This window comes from Pongo abelii, chromosome 16 (assembly GCF_028885655.2).
Source record: "Pongo abelii isolate AG06213 chromosome 16, NHGRI_mPonAbe1-v2.0_pri, whole genome shotgun sequence".
NCBI lineage: Eukaryota > Metazoa > Chordata > Mammalia > Primates > Hominidae > Pongo > Pongo abelii.
In genome coordinates, this window is record NC_072001.2 from 53,560,816 (window position 1) to 53,586,150 (window position 25,335).

Genomic DNA, 25,335 nt, shown 5'->3' on the forward strand with positions numbered 1-25,335 from the left:
GATCATCTGAGGTCGGGAGTTCGAGACCAGCCTGGCCAACATGGAGAAACCCCATCTCTACTAAAAAAATATAAAATTAGACGGACATGGTGGCAGGCACCTGTAATCCCAGCTACTTGGGAGGCTAAGGTAGGAAAATGGCTTGAACCCGGGAGGCAGAGGTTGCAGTGAGCCGAGATAGTGCCACCGCATTCCAGCCTGAGCGACAAGAGCGAGACTTTGTCTCAAAAAAAAAAAAAAAAAGACAATGGAAATGCTAATCAGCCAAATATTCCATTTTCATTGTGATACATATAAAAAAATTGCATTTTTCTGCAAAAATAATGCTGTATTATGTTTCCAGACTGGCCCAGAAATACACGTAAGTATTTTTTTAACCAAAATTATACTGGTGATATTATAGGTTTTTATAGTGTTGTCCAGGAATTAACTACCACTTGCAACATTGTTTAAAGATAAGACTTCATTTTCCCATGGCAATTTACAAATGCACTTTTGGAACATACACCATTTGTGAGTTTGGAAAGATTGCCTGTTTTAAAATTTAAAAACTGGTTAATTTTATTAAATAATCTTAAAGGGATTTAATCATCAGATAATTTGTATTTATTAACTAATTCTGCCCTCCTACCATCACCATTTTTTTATTTCCCTGATTATGTCATGAACTTATTGTTGTTGTTTTTTTTTTAATGTCTGTATTTTTACTATCTTGGTTTCACTGGGCACGGTGACTCACCTGAGGTCAGGAGTTTGAGACTATCCTAGCCAACATGATGAATCCCCATCTCTACTAAAAATACAAAAATTAGCTGGGTGTGGTGGAGGGCACCTGTAATCCCAGCTACTCAGGAGGCTGAGGCAGAAGAATCGCTTGAACCCAGGATGTGGAGGTTGCAGTGAGCCAAGATCACACCATTGCACTCTAGCATGGGCAACAAAGGCGAAACTGCATCTCAAAAAAAAAAAAAAAACAAACAAAAAACAAAAAACAAAAACTTGGTTTCATCTGTGAAATTTCTAATTTCTAGATAACTATATCCTTTAAATCTCTAATTTGAAAATAAATCAAAATACATATTTCCATCTTGAATACAAGATTTTTGGTTTTAACTCAAGCAATCTCAAAATATGCAGAATGACTGAGAATGTCACCTATGACATTCTTCAATATTATTTATTAAAAACCACAAATGCCATTATATGAACCCACTTGAATAAGAAATATTTAAATTAGGCAAAATAATGTGAATTATCTAACAAATGTCATGACAATCAAGTTCTCAAACTATACTAAGTCATAAAACTCAGGTTACCAATTTGAATAAAAATATTCAATTACTGCCTTTATTTCAAGATTTATCACTTATAGAAATAAAAAAAAAGGGCTTATTATTATAGCCACCAATGTAACAACAATGTATACAAGTTCTCACATTTGTTTCCAAACTTTTAACTACCATAATTCTTTCTTAGAAACATGGTCTTAAGGTCTCCCCCATTACTTAAGATTTCTAGGGGAAGGAGGGGGAATTTTAATTATTTAAAAAGACCAAATTAAATCGATGTGAAATGACCAGAATAGGAAAATCATTAGATTAATAGCTACCATAGGTCAGGGACACAAGTGGGGAGTAGAGAAGGAGAAGAAATGAGAAGTGACTGCTAAAGGGTACAGGGTAACTTTTCGAAGTATTATAAATGCTCTAAAGTTAGACTGTGGCAATGGTTGCACAACTCTGTGAATATAGTAAAGTCAAAAAGTGTACACTTTTTTTTTTTTTTTAGACAAAGGGTCTTGCTCTGTTGTCCAGGCTGGAGTGCAATGGCACAATCTCAGCTTGCTGCAACCTCCGCTTTCCAGGTCCAAGCAATTCTTCTGCCTCAGCCTCCTGAGTAGCTGGGACTACAGGCACATGCCACCACACCTGGCTAATTTTCGCATTTTTAGTAGAGACAGGGTTTCACTATTTTGGCTAGGCTGTTCTTGAACTACTGACCTCAAGCCACTGTGTCTGGCCAATATACACTTTAAATGAATGAATTTTGTAATTTGTGAAATATATTTCAATAAAGCTATAAAGAAAAGCACGTGCAGGCTGGGCGTAATGGCTCATGCCTGTAATCCCAGCAATTTGGGAGGCCGAGGTGGATGGATCACCTGAGGTCAGGAGTTTGAGGCCAGCCTGGCTAACATGATGAAACCCCATCTCTACCAAAAATAAATAAATAAATAAATAAATAAATAAGCCAGGCGTGGTGGTGCGTGCCTGTAGTCCCAGTTACTCGGGAGGCTGATAGGAGAATTGCTTGAACCTGAGGGGCAGTGGGTGCAATTAGCCAAAATCGCGCCATTGCACTACAACCTGGGCAACAGACCAAGACTCCATCTCAAAAAAAAAAACAAATCAGCCAGGCGTGGTGGCAGGCACCTGGAATCCCAGCTACTCAGGAGGCTGAGGCAGGAGAACCACTTGAACCCGGGAGGCGGAGGTTGCAGTGAGCCGAGATCATACTACCACACTCCAGCCTGGGCAAGAAAGGGCAAAACTTCATTTCAAAAAAAAAATTTTTAAGTATAAAATGTCTCAGTTCTTCCTATGGGATAGTAGTTTAGTATTAAATCAGTTACAAAATAAAGAAAATGAAAACAGAAAATGACATTTTTTAAAAACATCCTCAAGGCTGTTAAAATGACATTTCTGTCATTCTTTTTTCTTAAGAAGGGTCTTGATGTGTACCCAGACTGGAGTACAGTGGCTCGATGACAGCTCACTGCAGCCTGGGCTTAAGTGATCCTCCCTTAGTGCCCCCCCCACACCCCCACCAATCATTTGGACTACAGGCACATGACAACATGCCAGGCTAATTTTTAAATTTTTTTGTAGAGACAAGGTCTTGCTTTGTTTGCCCAGGCTGGTCTCAAATCCCTTCTCTCTGGTGATCCACTCACCTCGGACTACCAAAGTGCTGGTATTACGGGTATGAGCCACCAGCCCTAGCCTTCTATGTTTTTAATAATGCACTCATACTTAGTAGCAAGTAAAAGCTGAAATAAATAAATAATTCCAAACAAAATTTAAGTTTAGAAATTTAGAAGATATTTTAACCAAATAAATATAAATACTATTTTATCAAGGAAAACAAAATTGTATTGAATACCAATAATATAAATGGCTATAAAAGTGGTGATAAACGTTTAAAACTTTTAGTTCACAAACAATCCTGATAGAAGAGGAATAAGAGTACATCAATTTAGTGGCCACAGAATAGCCTGAGATCATGACAGTGTTATGCGTTCATCACTACCAATACTAGATGTTTTTTACTTTTAAAAATGTTAAAATGCTCACGCCTGTAATCCCAGCACTTTGGGAGACCAAGGAGGGCAGATCACGAGGTCAGGAGATCGACACTATCCCGGCTAACATGGTGAAACCCCGTCTCTACTAAAAATACAAAAAATTAGCCAGGTGTGGTGGCGGGCGCCTGTAGTCCCAGCTACTTGGGAGGCTGAGGCAAGAGAATGGTGTGAACCTGGGAGGTGGAGCTTGCAGTGAGCCGAGATTGCGCCACTGCACTCCAGCCTGGGCGACAGAGCGAGATTCCGTCTCAAAAAATAAATAAATAAATGTTAAAATGATTTATATATATTTAGGGGGTAGAAATATAGATTTCTTACATGCATATGTTATGTAGTGGTGAAGACTAGGCTTTTAGTGTACCTATTACCTGAACAGTGAATAGTGTACCCACAGGTAGTTGTTCAACCCTCACCACCCCCACCCAACCTCCCAACTTTTGTAAAGTCTCCAATGTCTATCATTCCACTCTATGTCCATAGGTACCCATTGTTTAGCTCCAACTTCTAAGTGAAAACGTGGTATTTGACTAAGTTATTTCACTTAGGATAATGAACCTCCAGTTCCATTCACACTGCCGCAAAGAACATGATTTCATTCTTTTGTATGGCTAAGTAGAAATACTAGATTTTTTTTTAAAGGGGAGAGAGCTTTTCAGCATTTTTACTGGCAAAGTCTGCCATTAAGATCATGACCCAGTCCTCAATTTCCTTATTCAACATCCTTTACATTGGGACAATTTTCTAAGGAACAAATTTCTGCTGAAGATAGAGGAAAAAAGATACATTCTATGAACAGTCTTTCTTTTATGAACCAATGAGCTTTATACATCATATTCTATCTTGGATGACCAGAAGCTCAATAGTTTTTTTTTTTTTTTTTTTTGAGACAGAGTCTCACTCTGTCACCCAGGCTGGAATGCAGTGGTAAGATCATGGCTCATGGCAGCCTCTACCTCCTGGCCTCAAATGATCCTCCCACCTCAGCCTCTTGAGTAGCTGGTACTACAGGTGTGTACCACCATGCCCAGGTAATTTTTTTAACTTCTTGTAGAGATGGGATTTCAGCACGCTACCCAGGCTGGTCTTGAACTCCTGGGCTCAAGCAATCCGCCAGCCTCAACCTGCCGAAATGCTGAGATTACAGGTTTGAGCCACCCATGCCCAGCCTTGGTCTTAATTTCATAAACTCTCTTTTTTTCTTGTTTTCTGATACATTATGCTCTTTACTCCTCTCTTACCACAAATTCAGCCCACATTTTATCTTGTTCTGTAAACTGTAATTTTATTGGTATTTCTAAAATGTATTTAAATGCTTTTTTTAAAAAAAAGATGAAATATAAATGATTTTTTAAAATAACATTTTTCAAAAGCAAAAATAATCTCTTACCTGTTTGACGTCTCGAACAAGATGAAACAGCATTGGATTAGTTGGACCTTGTTTCTTTAGGGAGAAAAAGTTACAGCAAACTATTATTTTTTCTTCTAAAATAATTTAAACCTTAGAGGATTTTTATGAACCTTCTTACACAAATTACATTGTTTTGGAGTTATTTCCTCAAGTTCTATTCATAAAGTAGAACAACAAAGAATTTTCACATTTACTGCCAAAAACCAATCTTAGAGTATCACTAAAATGATACATAAGTTTTTGTTTCATAAAAGTCAACACTGCAACTTTATAATTGTATCTTAAATTTAAATTTACATTTCCTTCATTGATAATGGCGCTGTACAATACCTTTCTTCTTGTTAAAATGTCTGTTCCTCTGTTTCTGTCACTAATAAAGTCATATTGAGACTTTAAATATTTTGGGTAACAAGCCTTTAACACAAGCTTGTTCAACCTGTAGCCCACGGGCTGCATGCAGCCCAAGATGGCTTTGAATGTGGCCCAACACAAATTTGTAAACTTTCTTTAAAACATTGAGTTTTTTTTTCAATTTTTTTTTTTTTTCAATTTTTTTTTTTATTTTTTTTAGCTCATCAGCTATCGTTAGTGTTAGTGTATTTTATGTGTGGCCCAAGACAATTTTTCTTTCAATGTGGCCCAGGAAAGCCAAAAGATTGGACATCCCTGATTTAACTCTTATATATGCCATAATTTTGCCATTATCTTACTTCTCTTTATATATACTGTTAGAGTGGGCCACCGTGCCTGGCCACCTACCATTATTTCTTTGGAGAAAAAGTTATTTTGTTTGATATTCTTGGCTTTCAAATTCTATATATTTAAGATGACTACAATTGATATTGCATATGAATTATATTTTACTTTACTTTGCTCTGTCTTCTCTTTACAATATTTATTTAGGGCTGGGCGCAGTGGCTCAAGCCTGTAATCCCAGCGCCTTGGGAGGCCGAGGCGGGCAGATCACCTGAGGTCAGGAGTTCAAGACCAGCCTGACCAACACGCAGAAACCCCGTCTCTACTAAAAAAACACAAAACTAGCCCGGTGTGGTGGTGCATGCCTTTAATTCCAGGTACTCAGGAGGCTGAGGCAGAAGAATCGCTTGAACCCGGGAGGCAGAGGTTGCGGTGAGCCGAGATCGCGTCATTGCACTCCAGCCTCAGCAACAAGAGCGAAACTCCATCCCAAAAAAATAACAAATTTAAAAAATTCCATCCTGGCTAACATGGTGAAACCCCGTCTCTACTAAAAATACAAAAAATTAGCCGGGCATGGTGGCGGGCACCTGTAGTCCCAGCTACTCGGGAGGCTGAGGCAGGAGAATGGCGTGAACCCCTGGGGGCGGAGCCTGCAGTGAGCCAAGATCGCGCCACTGCACTCCAGCCTGGGCGACAGCGAGACTCCATCTCAAAAAAAAACAAAAAAAAACAAACAAAAAAAACAGTATTTATTTAGTCGATCCACTCAGGGGCTAAGTTCTCTCTGCCAATTCTCCCCCACAGGTTAACTTTTTAAAATAAAAGTTTCTTCTAAGTTAATAAGAAGTATCTCATATTTTGGGGGTATTGGGGAATTTCATTGCATTTTTCTCTAACAGTATATAATCACATGGAAAGGCACTTACAATTTTTTAAATTCTATTTTATCCTACTCTATTAAATGTTTATCCATTAAAAATAAATTGTTAATAAATAATAAATGTACTTTAACATAGTAATTCTCAAAGTGTGACCTGGGGACACCTGAAGCCCCCATGATTCCTTCAGGAGTTCCATAAGATCAAGACTTTTTTCCTAATCATATTAAAATTGTATTTGTATTATTTCATTCTTATTCTCTCAGTGTTTGCTGGAGTTTTCCAGAGGCTTTCTGATGTGTGATATTGTGAGATTAAATTCAGAAGCAAATACAAGAATCCAGCTGCTTTTATAAGGCTAGACTTTAAAGACATTTGCAAAAATGTTTTCCTCTCCTCACCAATTTTTTTGTTTTCTTTAAAAATAAAAACACAGCAGGCTGGGTGCGGTGGCTCATGCCTGTAATCCCAGCACTTTGGGAGGTCGAGGTGGGTGGATCACCTTAGGTCAGGAGTTCAAGACCAACCTGGCCAACATGGTGAAACCTCATCACTACTAAAAATACAAAAATTAGCCGGGCTTGGTGGTGGGCATCTATAATCCCAGCTACTCGGGAGGCTGAGGCAGGAGAATCGCTTGAACCTGGGATGTGGAGGTTGCAGTGAGCCAAGATTGTGCCACTGCTCTCCAGCCTGGATGACAAGAGCAAAACTCCGTCTCAAAAAAATAAAAAAAAAAATAAAAACATATCAGGCAGAAGGGTGCTAATTTAAGAAAAAAGAAATAACAACAAATATTTATGTTAACATGGGATAAGTTTAGAAATTTTAAGTAAACATAATTGCTACTTTAATAAAAACAAATATTTTTTAAACTCTCATTTTTACATTCTAAAATACCAACACACATAAACTAAACCTCTTTAGAAAAGCTCTTTGAAGTTCTCAATAATTTTAATGTAAAGGAACCCTGAAATCAAAAGTTTGAGAACCACTGCTTTATCATGTTGCAAGCCCTTAAATGTTTTAAAACTTCATCAATAATTGATGCTGAAAGTAACTACAGTGTTATCTTAACACCTTTGAGTTATACAATTTAAAAAATTACTTGTCTTGCTAATGGGATCAATTTTTATTTTTATTATTTTACATTGCTTTATAGTTCAGGTATAAACCTTACTACAGCACAACGAATAATCCTTTTAATTTTTACATCTGTCCACTAGGGATAGTAAAATGCCAACAAAGTTCAATGCAAATGTGCTATGCACTACTAAAAGAAAATAATGGAAGCTGGGCCCGGTGGCTCACGCCTGTAATCCCAGAACTTTGGGAGGCTGAGGCAGGTGGATCATCTGAAGTCGGGAGTTCAAGACCAGCCTGGCCAACATGGCGAAACCCCATCTCCACTAAAAATACAAAAATTAGCTGGGCATGGTGGCATGCACCTGTAATCCCAGCTACTCAGGAGGCTGAGGCAGGAAAATTGCTTGAACCCGGGAGGCAGAGGTTTCAGTGAGCCCAGATCGTGCCACTGTGCTCCAGCTTGGGCAACAGAGTGAGATTCTGTCTCAAAAAAAGAAAAAAAAGGGAGAAAATGAGATATAATACCTACTTTAAAGAAATTTACAATCCAAAGGGAAAGACATAATAATTGTACTTAACTATGCCACTAAGCTTCATGGAACCAGTGGCATGGCATTTAAGCTAAGTTCTACGCAATGAATAAAATTTCAATAAACGGGTTATTAGTTGGAAGCAAAACAGACCAGCACTGTGAAAATAGCAAATGCTTTTTTAAAAAAAGTCTGCATTTTTGGCCGGGTGCAGTGGCTCACGCCTGTAATCCCAGTGCTTTGGGAGGCTGAGGCGGGCAGATCATGAGGTCAAGAGATCAAGATCATCCTGGCCAACATGGTGAAACCCCGACTCTACTAAAAACACAAAAATTAGCTGGATGCTGTGGCACACGCCTGTAGTCCCAGCTACCTGGGAGGCTGAGGCAGGAGTATCACTTGAACCAGGGAGGCGGAGGTTGCAGTGAGCCAAGATGGCACCACTGCACTCCAGCCTAGTGACAGAGTGAGATTCTGTCTAAAAAAAAAAAAAAAAAGTTTGTATTTTTAGTAAATAGTAGATAGACATTTACCATCTTATTGCTGCCCCGCCCCAGATTTAGGGGGCAATAAAAAGGCCAAGTGAGAAAAGTAGCTGGGGCAATATATGAAGATCTTTGAAAATCAAGTTAAGGATTTGGGTAGTAAACTCATATTCGTAACACAGAAAACCACTAAGAAGGGTAGTATATCTTCAATGCTAATATAATAAAAATTTGGAATAAAATGTGAAAGTCTTTGTGACAAGAATAGTAAGTTTTCAGGAGTCCTTTACAAAAAAAATGAAAACAGTATGTAAGCTAAAAGGGGTATACCATGAGGTCAAACAATGAATGTAAAAAAAGAAAAAAAAAAAGAGAAAAAAGCAATGCATAATTCCTCCATTAGACAACGGAGTCAAAAGAAACATAATCACCCTATAATTAAGAAGTTGATCCTCTAGTTTTGGTAAGGGGAGGGAAAGGGAAATATACAGGAAAGAGAGGGAGACTTAATAGCCCTACGTGGTTATGGTGACAGGGAATGGGTTCTAAAAACAAGGAAAGGGTTTCAGACTGTAATACAACCAATCCATACTAAGACTGGCCATAATTTTTTCATATAACCAAGAAAGACATTCAGGGTTTTATCAATCGGAATGGCTATATTCAGGTAAAGTAACATTTCCCAAAAGATAAAATGTAGTCAATAAAGAATTTTAATGCAGACTTACAGTGTTGTAAAGTTCTTCCAGTCTCGGAATGGTAAGGAATTTATGCATGCTTACTCCATTTTCAATAAGAAGTTTTACAAATGCAACTCTATCCATTACAAGAGCATCAAGCATAGCTTGTTCCAAGGATCCAACCTAGGAGTATCAAATTTAATAAATACATATTTCACATATTCTAATTACACAAACACTTTTAAGTCCTTAGGATTTACATTTAATTTGTTCCCAACAGTTTTAGAACAAAATTAGAAAGATGCAACACAGTAAAAAGCTAATAAGACTTAAGGTGTTTAGGGAATAGATTAAAAGACCTCTCTAGAACAACATTTCTTAAAGAATATTCCACAAACACTACTTCTGTAGGAGAATAAGTGTTACATGGGGGAAAAAACAGAATCCATTATCAATTAAATCTTGGGAAAGAATACCTTAAAGCAATGCTCTCAGTGTTTAGGGAAGGTTTTGTGGGAAGGATTATTTCAATAAGTGAGTGCTGTTACTAACATTTAATGGGTAGGGTCAAGGGACATCAGAAATCATGCAATATGCTGGAGAATTCTACTCAGAAAGAAACCATCCTGCATCCCACACAACTTTTTATTATCCTGTTAGATGTTCATGAGTGAAAAACCAGTAATTCTGCCTTACAAATGAACACAAAGTATTTCATCATAGTTTTTGTTCTACAATGAATTTTCCAAAAATACAACCACCAGATATAAGTCAGGCAAGATTGTACTTAGTTTTCTTCAGAACTTTAAAAGAAATCATTCGTCATTAGGGAAAAGAAATCACTTGACAGCAATACAACTTATGTCCTTTGTGCTTAATATAACACATCTGTATCATTCAGCATTTGTAGCTGTCCTTTATATATTAAAGCCTATTTTATAAACTTCAACAGACTTGAAATCAAATATTGGTAAATTAGTAGAGACATGAAATATAGGTATTTCACTGAGTTTTATTAATAAAGGATGTTTTAATATAGTCTGTATATTTTTTAATATTTTGTATATTTCTGTGTATTTTAAATATTTTAGTACCACATTATTAAAGACATCTTTGTGGCAAAAATCAATACAAAACCACTGGTTTTTTTACCCATTATTTTTCAATCTTATTCTATCTTCAGAGGTTTAACACACACTACACAACTTCTCTAGAGCAACTTATATTACCATTTCTTTCTCCAATCTATCTTCAATTTAAATCACCTAGCAGGGATATAGTCTTCACGATATTTAAGTATATACTTTCTGTTTTTTGAGACGGGGTCTCATTCTGTTACCCAGTGGCACAATCATAGCTCACTGCAGCCTCAAACTCAGGGGTTCAAGGGATGTTCCCACCTCAGCCTCCCACGTAGCTAAGAACTACAGGTGTGCACTCCTGTACCTGCCTTTTTTCTTTTTCTTTATTTTTAAAATAGGGACAGGTCTCAAACTCTTGGCCTCAAGTGATCTTCCTACCTCAGCCTCCCACAGTACTGGAATTAGAGGCATGAGCCACCACACCCAGGCCTATTTTAAGTATATACTGATGAAATGTATGCTTTTTACATGATGGGAATTTAAAGATGAAAGGTATATTTTCTGTGACATTTTTCAACACTCAGTTCTGTCACAACAAGGAAAATACTTTCACATGCTTAAAAATAAGGCCTGATTTCCAAGAAAATAATACTTGTTAGTTTTCTCTACATTATTAGGCTGTAGTTTATCATGGCATGTTACTATTTTACTTAAGATTATTTCCTTCTTTCTCTTATCACATACAAATAATCCTGATGTTATTACTTACTCTAACAGTAATCTTCTAACATTACTCTAGTGCCCCTTGGTCTTTCTTTGTCCTACACTTACAAAGGGTGTTTATCTGTTCCCCAGGATATTTAAGTTACCAACAACATACTTGTACTAGGTATGTATAACTGCAGCATTTACACTGATTCTTATTATAACTGCAGGCATCTGACTTATTATGTGTTTTATACTGCCACTGTTGAACATTTATATACTGAAATATTTATTTTTTATTATAAATCATTTTTTCTGTCTTATTACAATTAGAGCATTATACATATATTCTTAATTTATGTAATTACTTATGAAATTTCACTTTAGTAGAATAAAAGGGGATATAACAAAATATTGTTTTTAAAACAAGAACATTCTATCTGTGTTTATAACCACTGCCCTAGAACAAAAACTTAATTTTCATATCTGAGGGGAAAAAAGGGACCATTTTTAAAAAAGTGTCTGCTTTGTAAGGAGCATTTCCTCAATCACTCAATGCATACTGAACTCCTGGCAAGAAGAAGAAAGAAGAAAAACAACTGTCCTGCAAATTCTAAGTTTAGCAAGAAGCACAAAATCAAATAGGTAACATTATGCAGAAGAAATTCATCAGACAAACCACATATACACAGAAGATAAATGCTTCATCCAAGCCTTTACATCTGAGGAGAACAAAATCCAGTTAAATTATTCAAGGGAAAATAAGGTTGGTTATAGTCATCACCACAGATGATTAACATTAATTTTTTTCCTCTGTAGTCCTGCAAGAGGAGAAGTGACTAAATAAACTGTTTTTTATTGCTATATAGGAAATACATTCCCATGGTTTAAAAAAAAAAAAAAAATCAAACACTACAAAATGGTATAAAATAAAACTTTCCTCCAGCCCCCATCTCTCCAAGATGAATCCCATGTTAACAGTTTTAGAAAGGTACTATTAACTACACAGTACATGTAGATATGCATGAATGTTTGTACATTCATAAGGAGAATTTGCCACAATTAAGATCATACTGTGCATACTTTTCTGCAATTTGCTGTTTATATTTACTATGTGGACAAAAAGGATCTAGTTCGTCCTCCGTAAAGGCTGTTAATACTTCAAGGTACAGATGAACAGTTAATCTGCCCAGCCTCCTATTGATTCAGACATGTAACAAAATTTTAAGTGATTACTACCTACCAAGCTGTCAATACAGTAGTAAACAAAACTGAAAAATATTCTTGCCCTCAGAAAGTTTACTTTCCAGGAGAAAGACAAACAATAAATAATAGCTACATTATATGGTTTGTCAGATGGTGACAAAAGTTAGAAAAAAATAGCAGGGAAGAATGCTGGTTGAGGGGGATGCTATTGAAACAGGGTGGACAGAGGAAGTCCAAAGAGGAGACATTTGGTTAGAGGCCAGAAAGATAGGAGGAATTAAGCCCACGTGGGTATGTAGGGAAGAATGTTAAGATAGAGAGACAGGCAAGTACAAAGCCTAGAGATAGGAGCATGCTTGATACGTTCAAAGAAGAGCAAGAACGTCAACAAGGTTAGATAAAAAAGAACAAAGAGGATAGTAGTAGCATGTAAGGCTCTGGATTATGCTCTGAGTAAATGGAATGTGATTCATCTCCTGTCCATAAAAGGAGAGCAAGTATGAGAGTAGTGAAACCAAAAAGTATGCTACCGAAATAACACAAAAGAAGGATGACAGACTAGACCAGGATGATAAAATTAGGTATTTTGAAACTAGATCTGACAAGATTTACAGATGGAATTGGATTGGAATACATGAGAAAGAGAAAAGTAAAGGATAACACTAAAGAGTCTCATCTTAGAAACTAGGAAGAAGTTGTTCCCATTTAGTAGGATGAGGAAGACTAAAAAAGGAATAGGTCTAAACATCAGGGGGAATGCTAGAATGGACTCTCTGGTATACAGAGCATGAGTTCTAAAGCTTCTTTCAGTTCTAAGATTCTTAGAGATCTATATACTCTATAAAAAAATAAGGTTTTATCTAGAGGCATATATTAAATCCTAAACTGGATCGGAATGGTGTAGAAATACTTGGCTAAACTATTTTTGAACTATTGGCAGAAAGGTAAAAGGTCACAGTTCCCATAAATACTTTTTTATTACTTAGTGTAATTTAATTGTATTGTGTATGTAGATTATTTACATACCAGCCACTGCTGTCCATAAACAAATACATGATTTTTGGCAATGTCAACTCTATCCCATGCCAATGTAAGGATAAGCTGGTCAAATGCAGATGCATTAGTACCTAATCGAATAAAGAAAATAGTTGACAGGTTCAATTAATTTATCTCCATTAAAAGGTGAACACTTTTTTTTTTTTTTTTTTGTTAAGAGATGGGGTCTTGGTCTGTTGCTCAGGCTAAAGTGCAAAGGTGATCATGGCTCACCGCAGCCTTGAATTCCTGGGTTCAAGTGTACCTCCCGCCTTAGCCTCCAAGTAGCCGAGACTACAGATGAGCACCACCACACCCAGCTAATTTTTTAACTTTTTTGTAGAGACAGAGTCTCACTCTGTTGACCAGGCTGGTCTCAAACTCCTGGCCTCAAGTGATCCTGCCACTTCGGCCTCCCAGCGTGCTAGGATTACAAGTGTGAGCCACAGTGCCCAGCACGAACACTTATGACATCTCCCCACCATTCTTTAGTTAACTTACACAGCTGGTGTCAGCCACCATTCAGAAGTAGCCTGCCTCAGAGAGACAAGATTAGCCCCAGGGTTAAGAACTTTACCTTTCCAACTACAAACGACATATTCCCATTCATTGCAAACATTTAGAAATGCAGAAAAATGAGAAGAAGACAAAAAGATGAACTGTTTCTATCACAGAGATAGCGCTATTAGGATTCTGAAAATAGCCTGTCAGGTACTTTTCTGTGTACATACAAGCTCATGCACATGCTTTCCATTTTTTATTCAAAAATGGGTTCATACTACGAAAGTGTTCAGTAGCTTGCTTTATGTACCTTGATATCGTACCTTGGTTCTTCTTAAAATTATATATAAATCTCCCTTATATATAGTTAGGTAAGCCACATTTATTTAACAAATACTTCAAATGGTAGATATTCAGGTTATTTTGAATTTTTTGCTGAGTATGTTTTTGTGCACATGCTTGATTATTCAAATAGGATGATATTATAGAAGTCAAACTGCTAGGTACAAGGATATATACTTTAAGGTTTTTGATATACTCCAAAATACTTCAGATTGCTTCTACCATCCACCAGGGCAGGGGTATAACCATAACCATTTCTCCATGTGCCACGGAGAGGGGAGTTTCCTTCTTCTCTTTTCTGAGACAGGGTCTCTCCCTGTTGTCCAGGCTGGAGTGCAGTGGCGTGGTCTTGGTTCACTGCAACCTCTGCCTCCTGGGCTCAACTGATCCTCCCACCTCAGCCTCTCAAGTAGCTGGGACCACTGGTGCATGGCACCACACCAGGCTAAGTTTTGTATTTTTTGTAGAGACAGGGTTTTGCCAAGTTGCCCAGACTGATCTCAAACTCCTGGGCTCAAGCGATCTGCTTGCCTCAGCCTCCCAAAATTTATTACTATAACACTGGCCATCCTTCCATATTTTCTCTAAGCATTTGGATTCATCTACTAATTATCTATTACGTAAGTTCTGACCCATTTTTCCAAGAGGTAGTCATCTTTTTCTTATTAATTTTTAACAGCTCTTTTTGATCCCTCCACTTTAACATTTCTATTCCTTAGTTTCCTCATCTATAAAATGAGTAAAACCATAGGAAATCTGACTCGTAGGAACAAAATGAGATAAATAATGTAAACCACTTAAACACAGTGGTTAATACACAGAAAAGTACATGGTAAATAATTCATGAATATGGTACTTTCTTTTTAATCTTTTTTTTTTTTTTTTTGGAGACAGTTTCACTCTGTCACCCAGGCTGTAGCGCAGTGGTGTGATCCTGGCTCACTGCAACCTCTGCCTTCCGGGTTCAAGCAATTCTTGTGCCTCAGCCTCCAGAGTAGCTGGGACTACAGGCGTCCACCACCACCCCCAGCTAATTTTTGTATTGTTAGTAGAGACGAGGTTTCGCCATGTTGGCCAGGCTGATCTTGAACTCCAGACCTCAAGTGATCCACCCACCTTAGCCTCCCAAATTGCTGGGATTACAGGTGTGAGCCAGCGCACGCAGTCTTATTTTTTATTTTTATGCAATCCCATTTATTAATTTTTTTTTCCTTTTTTGTTTCTAGGTTTCCTATCACTTGTGATCTCTTGATACCATGATCCCAGATGATATAAATATATTTTATCACAGTATTTTAAAAATGCTTAATGTATTGGCAATTTATTATGGTCTAATATGCAAGAAAATTCTTGTAAATAAAAGGACAGTATCCTCTCCATGTGCTGGGTTCCTGGCACATCACTCTACACTAACTTTCAGGTAAACAGATGGGATACTGTCATAGTTTCTAATTTCTGAGAAGATTTTTCGCTATAATGTTGTTATATCTGTTGGATGTCTTTGGGGAGATAATGAGAGGATCAGTGTGTGTGTGCTTCAATCCCTTAGTCCTAAAAGATACCACTAGTTTTCAAATTTTCCCTTCATAATGAAGATGACATGTTTTAAAATCCTATCTTTAAATTCTAACAACTAATGCCTTATAACCTTTATACACTTATTTTTCAGCTGATTAAGAAAGTGACACATTTTTATTTATTTTTAGAGACAGGGTCTTGCTGTCACCCAGGCTGGAGTGTAGCGGTGTGATAATGGCTCAATGTAACCTCCAACACTGGGCTCAAGCAATCCTCCCACCTCAGCCTCCTGAACAGCTGGGACTACAGAGTGCACACCACCATGCCCAGCTAATTTTTGTTTGCTGTGAGACAGAGTCTTGCTCTGTTGCCCAAACTGGAATATAGCGGCATGATCACAGCTCACTGCAGCCTCAACCTTCCAGGCTCAAGTGATTCCACCTCAGCCTCCCAAGTAGCTGGGACTACAGGCAAATGCCACCAAGCCCAGGTAATTTTTAAATTTTTTGTAGAGATGGGTCTATCTTGTCCAGGCTGGTCTTGAACTCCTGGCCTCGAACTCCTGGCCTCAAGTGATCCTTCTGCTTTGGCTCTCAAAGTGTTGGGATTACAGGTGTGAGCCACCATGCCTGGCCCAGGATGTTAGACGTTCTTAATAGGACTATTAAATAGGTTTGGTGGCATAAACCTTGCTAAAAACTTTTATTTTTTAAATTCTACAAGATTAAATTAAAAGTTACCTTACCACCAAGGAAACCAACATTGTGTCTTTCACAAAGAAAAATGACTGAAAATTCACTTTGCAAGCATTTAGCCATGTTAAAAGGTTCTATATTTTATATACATACACATATACACACATACACATACATATACATATATAAAATAAAAGGTCTTACAAATAAAAAAGTTCTTAGAGGCTTACCTTTTAGCAGTGCAGTAAGTATTGCTACATCTATATCTTGATGTTCATCTGACCCAATATGGAAAACAGTGATCTATTTAAAGATAAATTCATAACATTATGCCTTTATGTTTTTAAAACAAAGGCATCATAAAACTCAGTAATTTCAAACTATATGGGGGGCAGAATATATATGTATGTATCTAGGAATCTATGTGTTATGTATATATAAACATACATACACATAATATATTTATGTATATAGTTAGTAACTTCATTTCAACCAAAAAACCAAAAAATTTAAAAAACTTTATCATTTACTAAATAAAATGGCAAATATACTAAAAATATTTGGTTTCATATTACATTCATATTTTGACCTATCTTATGTCCCTTACTAGAGTAAGAAATTTAGAGGCTGAGACTATAGATTCCTTATCAGGGTAAATAAATCCTACAGTTCCTTCCACAGAATGAACATTTACATGTTCACATAATGTATATATTCTTGAAAGATAAATGTTTGTTTTGGTCAATATTTTTATTGCAAATGTCTTTAAATTACTTGAAACATAGCACCATTTCAGAAATTGTAATTTAATAACATTTTTCATAAAGTGAAAGATGGCCAAGCCCATGGCTCATGCTTGTAATCCCAGCAATTTGGGAGGCCAAGGTGGGCGGATCACGTGAGGAGTTCGAGACCAGCCTGTCCAACACGGTGAAACACCGTCTCTAGTGAAAATACAAAAATTAGCCAGGCATGGTGGCATATGCCTGTAGTCGGGAGGCTGAGGTGGAAGAATCGCTTGCACCCGGGAGACAGAGGTTGCAGTGAGCTGAGATTGCACCACGGCACTCCAGCTTGAGCAATGGAGCGAGACTCTGTCTCCAAAAATAAAAAATAAAGAAAAATAAAGAAAAGAACGTGAAACATTATTATAACCCCAATACAAAATTTTTGGCCAACTTTATTTCATAGTTTACAAAAACCTGCAATGAAAAAGACAGCAAATCAAATCGTGTTATGTATTTATAGGCTTGCTAAAAAATTTTATCTCTGAAAACTTATGCCCACGTTTACATGATTGAAACAAAGCAGCACTGGTCTTTAATTTAATAGGCTTAAGCACATAACAATCTTTTTTCCAAACATTTTATTAGAGAAACCATTAACAACTCTTTATAGTTCTTCCTTGGTACTGAACATTATCTGTTGAGACCTAGTTACTTTTCTTAAAACTTTTCCTAAAACAGAAGCACAAATACACAGTCTCAATATCATATAAAAAAACTACAGGCCTCCTTCTATGATACCTCTCAACTTGAACAGACCAATAAATGACATATTTTTATGGTTAATAAAGATTTCAAAGTCTAAAATCCAAATAAAAACAAAAGTATTTCACCAATTTAGAATGTGTTTTGAATGAAAGAAAAAAGGCTTATCAGCTTTTTAAATTTCTGCTGAAATCTACTTACAAGCTCCTTTCTTTTCATGCACTCCATCAGTGTTTGAAATAAATGAACTGCTTCATTCTGGCCAAAGTTAAATGTTTTTTTGATAGTGGAAATAATATCGGGTTCTGCTGCATCAGGAAGATTCCTGGAATAAAAGGGAACATAATTCACTCATGTCATCTTCCATTATTTGTAGGATCAATATGAAGTACAGGTAGATCCATGTAAGACCTTTGAAAATAATGTATTAATATTACATACTTCACCTTGGGTGGGATTATTTCTTCCTTCATTAGACTCCCAACACAAATGTTAGAAGGAAAATAAATGAAATGGAGTGATTTTTCTCTTTGAATTACTTTGTGAATTTTATCAAAAAGTATGTGTGTGGCAATATCAGTACTCACATAAGATACTGTATAAAAATAATTTGAAGATATTATGATGTATAAACTAGTATTTCACCACGATGTTCTTAAACATAGGAACTCATATTTTTTCTTTTTTGAATACTTAATACATTTTCATGGCTCAAAAATAGTAGAAAATATAAAATGTTAAAATATTAAAATTAATAGTGAAAGTCTCCTTCCCACTGTCTTTCATCTGCCCAGTTCTATCACAACTATTTTTAGGAATAATTTACTTATATAACTTTCCAAGATGTCTTTCTGCATATACAAATAATTATCTCCTCTCCTTTTATTCTATATAAAAAGTGGCACAATATATATGCTTCTCTACACCCTCCTTTTTGCATGTACATATTTTGGTAATCTTCTCAAAACCATTCTTACTCAGCTATAAACCATTTCTTTGTATAAATACACCATAACGTATCTAGTCTTCTCATGTTCTACTTTGTTCCAATCTTATAAAGAACCCCGTAATGAGTAGCTTTAAACATATATTATTTCACAGATGTACATCTGTAGGAACAATTCCCAGAAATGAAACTACTACGTTAAAAGATAAGTGCCTCTACGTTTGACAGACCTTACAAAACTGCGTTCCATGAAGATGGTTTTATTTTAATTTGTTCCAATAACATATGAGTCACGCTACTTCCTCAACCCTTAACAAAGTATTGTATTAAACTTAAAATTTTCATGTTCATAAAACACAGGGAGGAATCCAACACTGTATTCTAAAAACCACAAGCCACTTTAATAAATTCATTAAAATGGGCCAGGCACAGTGGCTCATGCCTGTAATCCCAGCACTTTGGGAGGCCGAGGTAGGTGGATCACTTGAGGTCAGGAGTTCAAGACTAGCCTGGCCAACACAGTGAAACCCCATCTCTATTAAAAAGATACAAAAATTAGCCAGACGTGGTGGCTCATGCATGTAATCCCAGCTATTTGGGAGGCTGAGGCAGGAAAATCGCTTGAACCTGGGAGGTGGAGGTTGTAGTAAGCCAAGATTGCACCACTGCACTCTATCCAGGCTGGGAGACACAGCAAGACTCTGTATCAAAAATAAATAAATAAATAAATAAATAAAATTAATTAAAATGTTGGTCATACACTTACCCTCCTTCTTCTGTTTGTTTATGAATATATGCTAGCAGATCTGCAGCTCTGCCTGTTCCTTCACATACAACTACTGGAACAGGGGGGCTTTCCTGAAGGTATTCAAGAACTGTGAGGATAACATTTGGCCCACCCTCAAATATAAGTGCCACCACAGGGACACCCTGGCCAATCCCTAAAAAGAGCAAAGTTAAATTAAAAAATTATTTCATCCCAATTAAGTTTCTCTCCAAGAAAAAAAAATTAGGCAAAATTCAGTACTCTAATTTTAGATTTTACTGAAAAAAAAATTAAAAAGTAAAAACATAATTTCTAAGACTATGTTGACTTGACTTTAAGCACTCCACCTGATATCAGTTCACATAAGTAAATTAAATAATGAATACTTTGTCACTATCTTAAAGGCTGTTCTCTAAATGACAAAATTAGAAAATCCAATATATAATAGCAAATAATTTATATATTCACTACTTAAAAGTAAAAATTTGTTTTCCATATTTTACTGAGCTCTTGAAGTGAAATGTAAATACTAATTTTTTAGTTTGCTTTTTAATACATTAGTTGAACTTCTAACATTGATTTTTATTCATTTTTAAAATATATATTTCTGATTCCAAATGAGACATTAAAATAGAAATTAATGACAGTCTTGGCCGGGCGCAGTGGCTCATGCCTGTAATCTCAGCACTTTCGGAGGCCGAGACGGACGGATCACAAGGTCAGGAGATCAAGACCATCCTGGCTAACACGGTGAAACCCTATCTCTACTAAAAATACAAAAAATTAACCAGGTGTGGTGGCACACGCCTGTAGTCCCAGCTACTCAGGAGGGCTGAGGCAGGAGAATCACCTGAACCCAGGAGGCAGAGGTTGCAGTGAGCCAAGATCACGCCACTGCACTCCAGCCTGGTGACAGAGCGAGACGGCCTCACAAAAAAAAAAAAAAAAAAAAATTAATGACTGTCTCAAATGCTACACGAAAGGTTTGTAAAAAAGAAAAAAGAAATGGCTCATGCCGTAATCCCAGCACTTTGGGAGGCCAAGTCAGACAGATCACAAGGTCAGGAAATGAAGACCTTCCTGGCTAACACGGTGAAACCCCATCTCTACTAAAAATACAAAAAAGTAGCCGGGCATGGTGGCACGCACCTGTAGTCCCAGCTACTCGGGAGGCTGAGGCATGACAACTGCTTGAACCCGGGAGGCGAAAGGTGCAGTGAGCTGAGATCGCGCCACTGCACTCCAGCCTGGGCAACAGAGCAAGACTCCGTCTCAAAAAAAAAAAAAAAAAAAAAGGACGGCTGGGTGCGGTGGCTCATGCCTGTAATTGCGGTACTTCAGGAGGCCGAGGCCAGCGATCACGAGGTCAGGAGATCAAAAGCAGCCTGGCTAACATAGTGAAACCTCCTCTCGATCAAAAATACAAAAAATTAGCCAGGGCGTGGTGGCGAGTGCCTGTAATCCTAGCTACTGGGGAGGCTGAGGGACAAGAATCGCTTGAACCCAGGAGGCGGAGGTTGCAGCGAGGTGAGATCAGGCCACTGCACAACAGCCAGGGCGACAGTGCGAGACTCCATCTCAAAAAAAGAAAAAAAAATTAAAGATTAAAGAAGAAACTGATGACAGAATTACATAACTGGAACTGATCAATAAAATTCCAAGACCTCTAGAAGAGCAACAGAAAAAAATTAGTGAAGAATATGAATTTTTGCCTTTACAATAACTTGCGGTGCACTGAGAAAATGAAAAAAAAAAGGTATCTGTAGGACTATAAACAATTCTTAACTTACTTTCTTTTTTTTTTTTTTTTTTTTTTTGCGATGGAGTCTTGCTCTGTCACCCAGGCTGGAATGCAGTGACGCGATCTCGGCTCACTGCAGCCTCCGCCTCCTGGGCTCAAACAATTCTCCTGTCTCAGCCTCCCGAGAAGCTGGGACTACAAGCACACGCCACCATTCTCGGCTAATTTTTGTATTTTTAGGAGAGACAGGGTTTCACCATACTGGTCAGTCTGGTCTAGAATTCCTGACCTCAGATGATCCACCCACCTCGGCCTCCCAAAGTGCTTCCATTATAGGCGTGAGCCACCACGCCCAGCCCATTCTTAACTTTTAGCAAAAGTTCTGACTCCACCATAATCCGTAAACACTGTTCTGTAGTTTTTTAATTTCTATTTCACTTTATCACAGAGCTCAACTTCTTGGGGTCCTTAGGTTACAAATTTTCCTTTATTTGAAATAAAAATTTAGACGTTGAACCAGAAAATTCAGACATGGTTGGAAAGAAAAATTAGTCCCAGGAATACAATTTTTAAGACACATTTAGCCAAACAGTGATACTCATTTCATAAATTTTAAGATGATTTATTTCTTTCAGTGATTTTTTTCCCTTTTAGTTTTCAATCTTGAATTTCACAGCCATGTATTGGAATAAATCACACACTAAGAATATTTATGGGTCAGGTGCAGTGGCTCACACCTGTAATCCCAGCACTTTGGGAGGCCGAGACCGGCGGATCATGAAGTCAGGAGATTGAGACCATCCTGGCTAACATGGTGAAACCCCATCACTACTAAAAATACAAATTAGCTGGGCATGGTGGCAGGCACCTGTAGTCCCAGCTACTCAGGAGGCTGAGGCAGGAGAATGGTGTAAACCCGGGAGGCAGAGCTTGCAGTGAGCCAAGATCATGCCACTGCACTCCAGCCTGGGTGACAGAGTGAGACTTCACCTCAAAGAAAAAAAAAAAAAAAAAAGAATATTTATGAATTCCTTGGGCTGAAATGGAATATTGCAATAACAACAGAGCTTCCAATGAACCTTTTTTGGTTTTAGCCTTGATAACTGAGTACTCAATTTTGACTTCTTTTCCTTGGTCTTATCATTTTGTCTAAGATCAACCACTGTTGGTTGTTTCATATGTTATCTTGCTATGTAAGAAAGGGCACTTCAAAAAACATTCTACCTTCTTTGAATTTGGCTATTAGTACAGCCCAGGACAATTTCAACAACAAATTTGTGAACTCACTTACTAGCATGAATTCTTTGCTGATTAATAGTTTTTTCGAGTTCTCTTCTCAGTCTGACTTCTGCCCCATACTTTCCAACAGTGCCATCATCCACCAATATGAAATGGGAATGCAGATTATTCAAAACATTCAATTTGCTCAGGGGGTTCAATAAGGTTTGATAAGGAGCAACCACCTAAACAACAGCAAACAAAAGAGTTAGTGAGCAGGATTAAATACAATATGATGTAAAATAAATTTTGAAATAATCCGTAAAGACAAGTAAGAAGTAAAATTCTATTTTACATACAGAAATAAATACCAAATGACAAAGAATGTATCAAAAAGCATAAGCTTTTAAGCAGCTGAAGATTAATCAATAATGGGTTGAAACACATGATTATATCTTGACCCATACTGCAGAATTATATATTTCATCATCACATGCAAAGAGAGAAGCAATAAATAACTAAATAGTGCAAATAAACTATTATCAGATTATTAAGTGACTAAACTACAATATATAAAAGATATTGTGGCCAGGCACAGTGGCTCATGCCTGTGATCCCATTACTTTGGGAGGCTGAGGCGGGTGGATTACCTGAGGTCAGGAGTTCAAGACCAGCCTGGCCAACATGGTGAAACCCCATCTCTACAAAAACTATAAAAATTAGATGGGTGTAGTGGTGGGTGCCTGTAATCCTAGCTACTCAGGAGGCTGAGGCAGGAGAATCACTTGAACCCAGGAGGTGGAGGTTGCAGTGAGCCCAGATTGCGCTACTGCACTCCAGCCTGGGCAACAAGAGTGAAACTCCATCTCAAAAAAAAAAAAAAAAAAAAAAAAGACACTGTAAAAAACAATAAAATGTAATATTGCTATTTTTCCAGCCATGAGTAGACTCAAAAACTGACATTAGAACACTTGAAAGTGTTCATTATAATTCAGTAATTGTATGTATGTATGTATGTATGAGATGGAGTTTTGCTTTGTCACCTAGGCTGGAATGCAGTGGCTCAATCTCGGCTCACTGCAACCTCTGCCTTCCGGTTTCAAGCAATTCTCCCGCCTTGACCTCCCAAGTAGCTAGGTGGCACAGGCCACTACACCCAGTTAATCTTTGTATTTTTAGTAGAGACAGGGTTTCACCATGTTGGCCAGGCTGGTCTTGAACTCCTGATCTCCAGTGATCAGCCCGCCTCGGCCTCCAAAGTGCTGAGATTACAGGCGTGAGCCACTGCGCCCAGCCAGTAATTCTTTTTAACAGTGTTGATAAATATCTATAACCAATTCACATGTCTTTAACCTATTCAAACAAAACACTAGCATTTAACTCCTATTCCCTATTCTTAGTGAGAATAAAATTAATTCTCATGTCATGTAGTCATTAAAAATTTAATTACAAAGACTAGCTTATATGGAAAATGTGAAATAATTTTATACATAAAACACTGAAAGCAAAATGTGTCAACACTATAACAGCATTTATATTTATGAACTTAATTATTTATAGTTATGAATTATTTATATTTATGCATTTCCAAAAATTCAGAAGTAAACCTCAGGAAAATACCTTTTAAACTTAATTTGAAAAGTATATACAATCATAAATATTTTAAACTGGCACTATTCTTACTATAATTTTGTTTATATATAATTTCAAACATAAGAAATTTTAAAAATAATTCTTACATCTCTCCCAACAAGATCATTTCTGTTTTCAATCACTCCCCATGGAGCTATTCCGATAGTGCAAATCTTTCGAGATGATCTGGAAGCATGTTCTTTGAGGGCATCTCCAACATGTTTTGCCACACCTGCTCATAAAAAAAGTTTATTCATTTTGTTTTTTTTATTTTCTTAAAGACAGGGTCACCCAGGAAACAGCGCAGTGGCGCAATGACAGCTCACTGCAGCCTCAAACTCCTGGACTCAAGCAATCCTCCCTTGTGAGCCTCCCCAGTAGGTGGGACTACAGGTGCATGCTAAGACAGCCGACTAATTTTTTTTTTTTTTTAGTAGAGACAGGCGGGTCTTGAACTCTTGGGCTCATGCCTCAGCCTCCCAAAGTTCTGGGATTACAGTCATTATTGTGTTCAGAACACTCCTGTGCTCAATCTGTAACACTATAATATGTGATATATTTCTCTACACATACAAGATATAAGGCAACAAAGTCATAACAAACTTAAAAGAAGGTCATAGCCAAACCTACAAAACACACAAGGACCAAAAAGGAACAAAAACCACTAAACCTCACAATATCAAATCACTACAAATGCCAGAAACACATATAACACTAAATTTTACCATGTTATTTGGTCTAGTCCGTTTTTGCATTTCTCCTCTAAGTAACTGTAGTTTTTTATTATTGCCCTACACGTCATTTAGAAAAAATTAAGAATACAGCTCGGTGGCACAGGACCATATGCAAAACAAACACACACACAATAAACAATGACAAAAGTCTATTTCAGTCAAAAATGAGAGAGAAAAGTGTAAAAGGCAGTTCCAAAGAGCATATAACTCCTCATTATCACTTCTTTGTTTTGAGGGAGGGAGTCAGGGTCTCACTCTATTGCCCAGGCTGGAGTGCAGTGGTGTGATCATGGCTTGGCTCACTGCAGCCTTGACCTCCCGGGCTCAAGTAATCCTCCCACCTCAGCCTCCCAAGTAGCTAGGACGGTAGGCACATACCACCACGCCAGGGTAATTTTTTTTTTCTTTTTTTTTTTTTTGTAGAAAGTGTCTTACCATGTTGCCCAGGCTAGTTTTGAACTCCTGGGCTCAAGTGATCCTCCCACCTCAGCCTCCCAAAGTGCTGAGCTTATAGGCATGAACCACCATGCCTGGCCCATTATTACTTCTTATGGGCTGAATTATGTCCCCTAACTCCCAATACCACAAAATATG

At 37.3% G+C, this 25,335-nt stretch overlaps 1 protein-coding gene across 3 annotated transcripts in view; it reads right to left on the reverse strand.

Annotated features, from left to right (window-relative positions):
- TRPM7 (transient receptor potential cation channel subfamily M member 7) overlaps positions 1-25,335 on the reverse strand; it is a 128,905-nt gene that overhangs the window by 54,221 nt on the left and 49,349 nt on the right. For 2 of the 3 annotated variants that reach the window (XM_002825444.6, XM_054531466.2), the window contains exons 6-13: positions 24,115-24,239; positions 22,449-22,620; positions 19,417-19,591; positions 17,906-18,029; positions 16,445-16,517; positions 13,150-13,250; positions 9,179-9,313; positions 4,752-4,805 (exon numbers count right to left, since the gene is read on the reverse strand). In XM_002825444.6, the coding sequence (XP_002825490.3) occupies positions 4,752-4,805; positions 9,179-9,313; positions 13,150-13,250; positions 16,445-16,517; positions 17,906-18,029; positions 19,417-19,591; positions 22,449-22,620; positions 24,115-24,239 (959 nt within the window). Of the gene's footprint in view, positions 1-4,751; positions 4,806-9,178; positions 9,314-13,149; positions 13,251-16,444; positions 16,518-17,905; positions 18,030-19,416; positions 19,592-22,444; positions 22,621-24,114; positions 24,240-25,335 lie in introns of those variants that run through there. The other variant, XM_054531467.2, reaches the window with a different exon arrangement.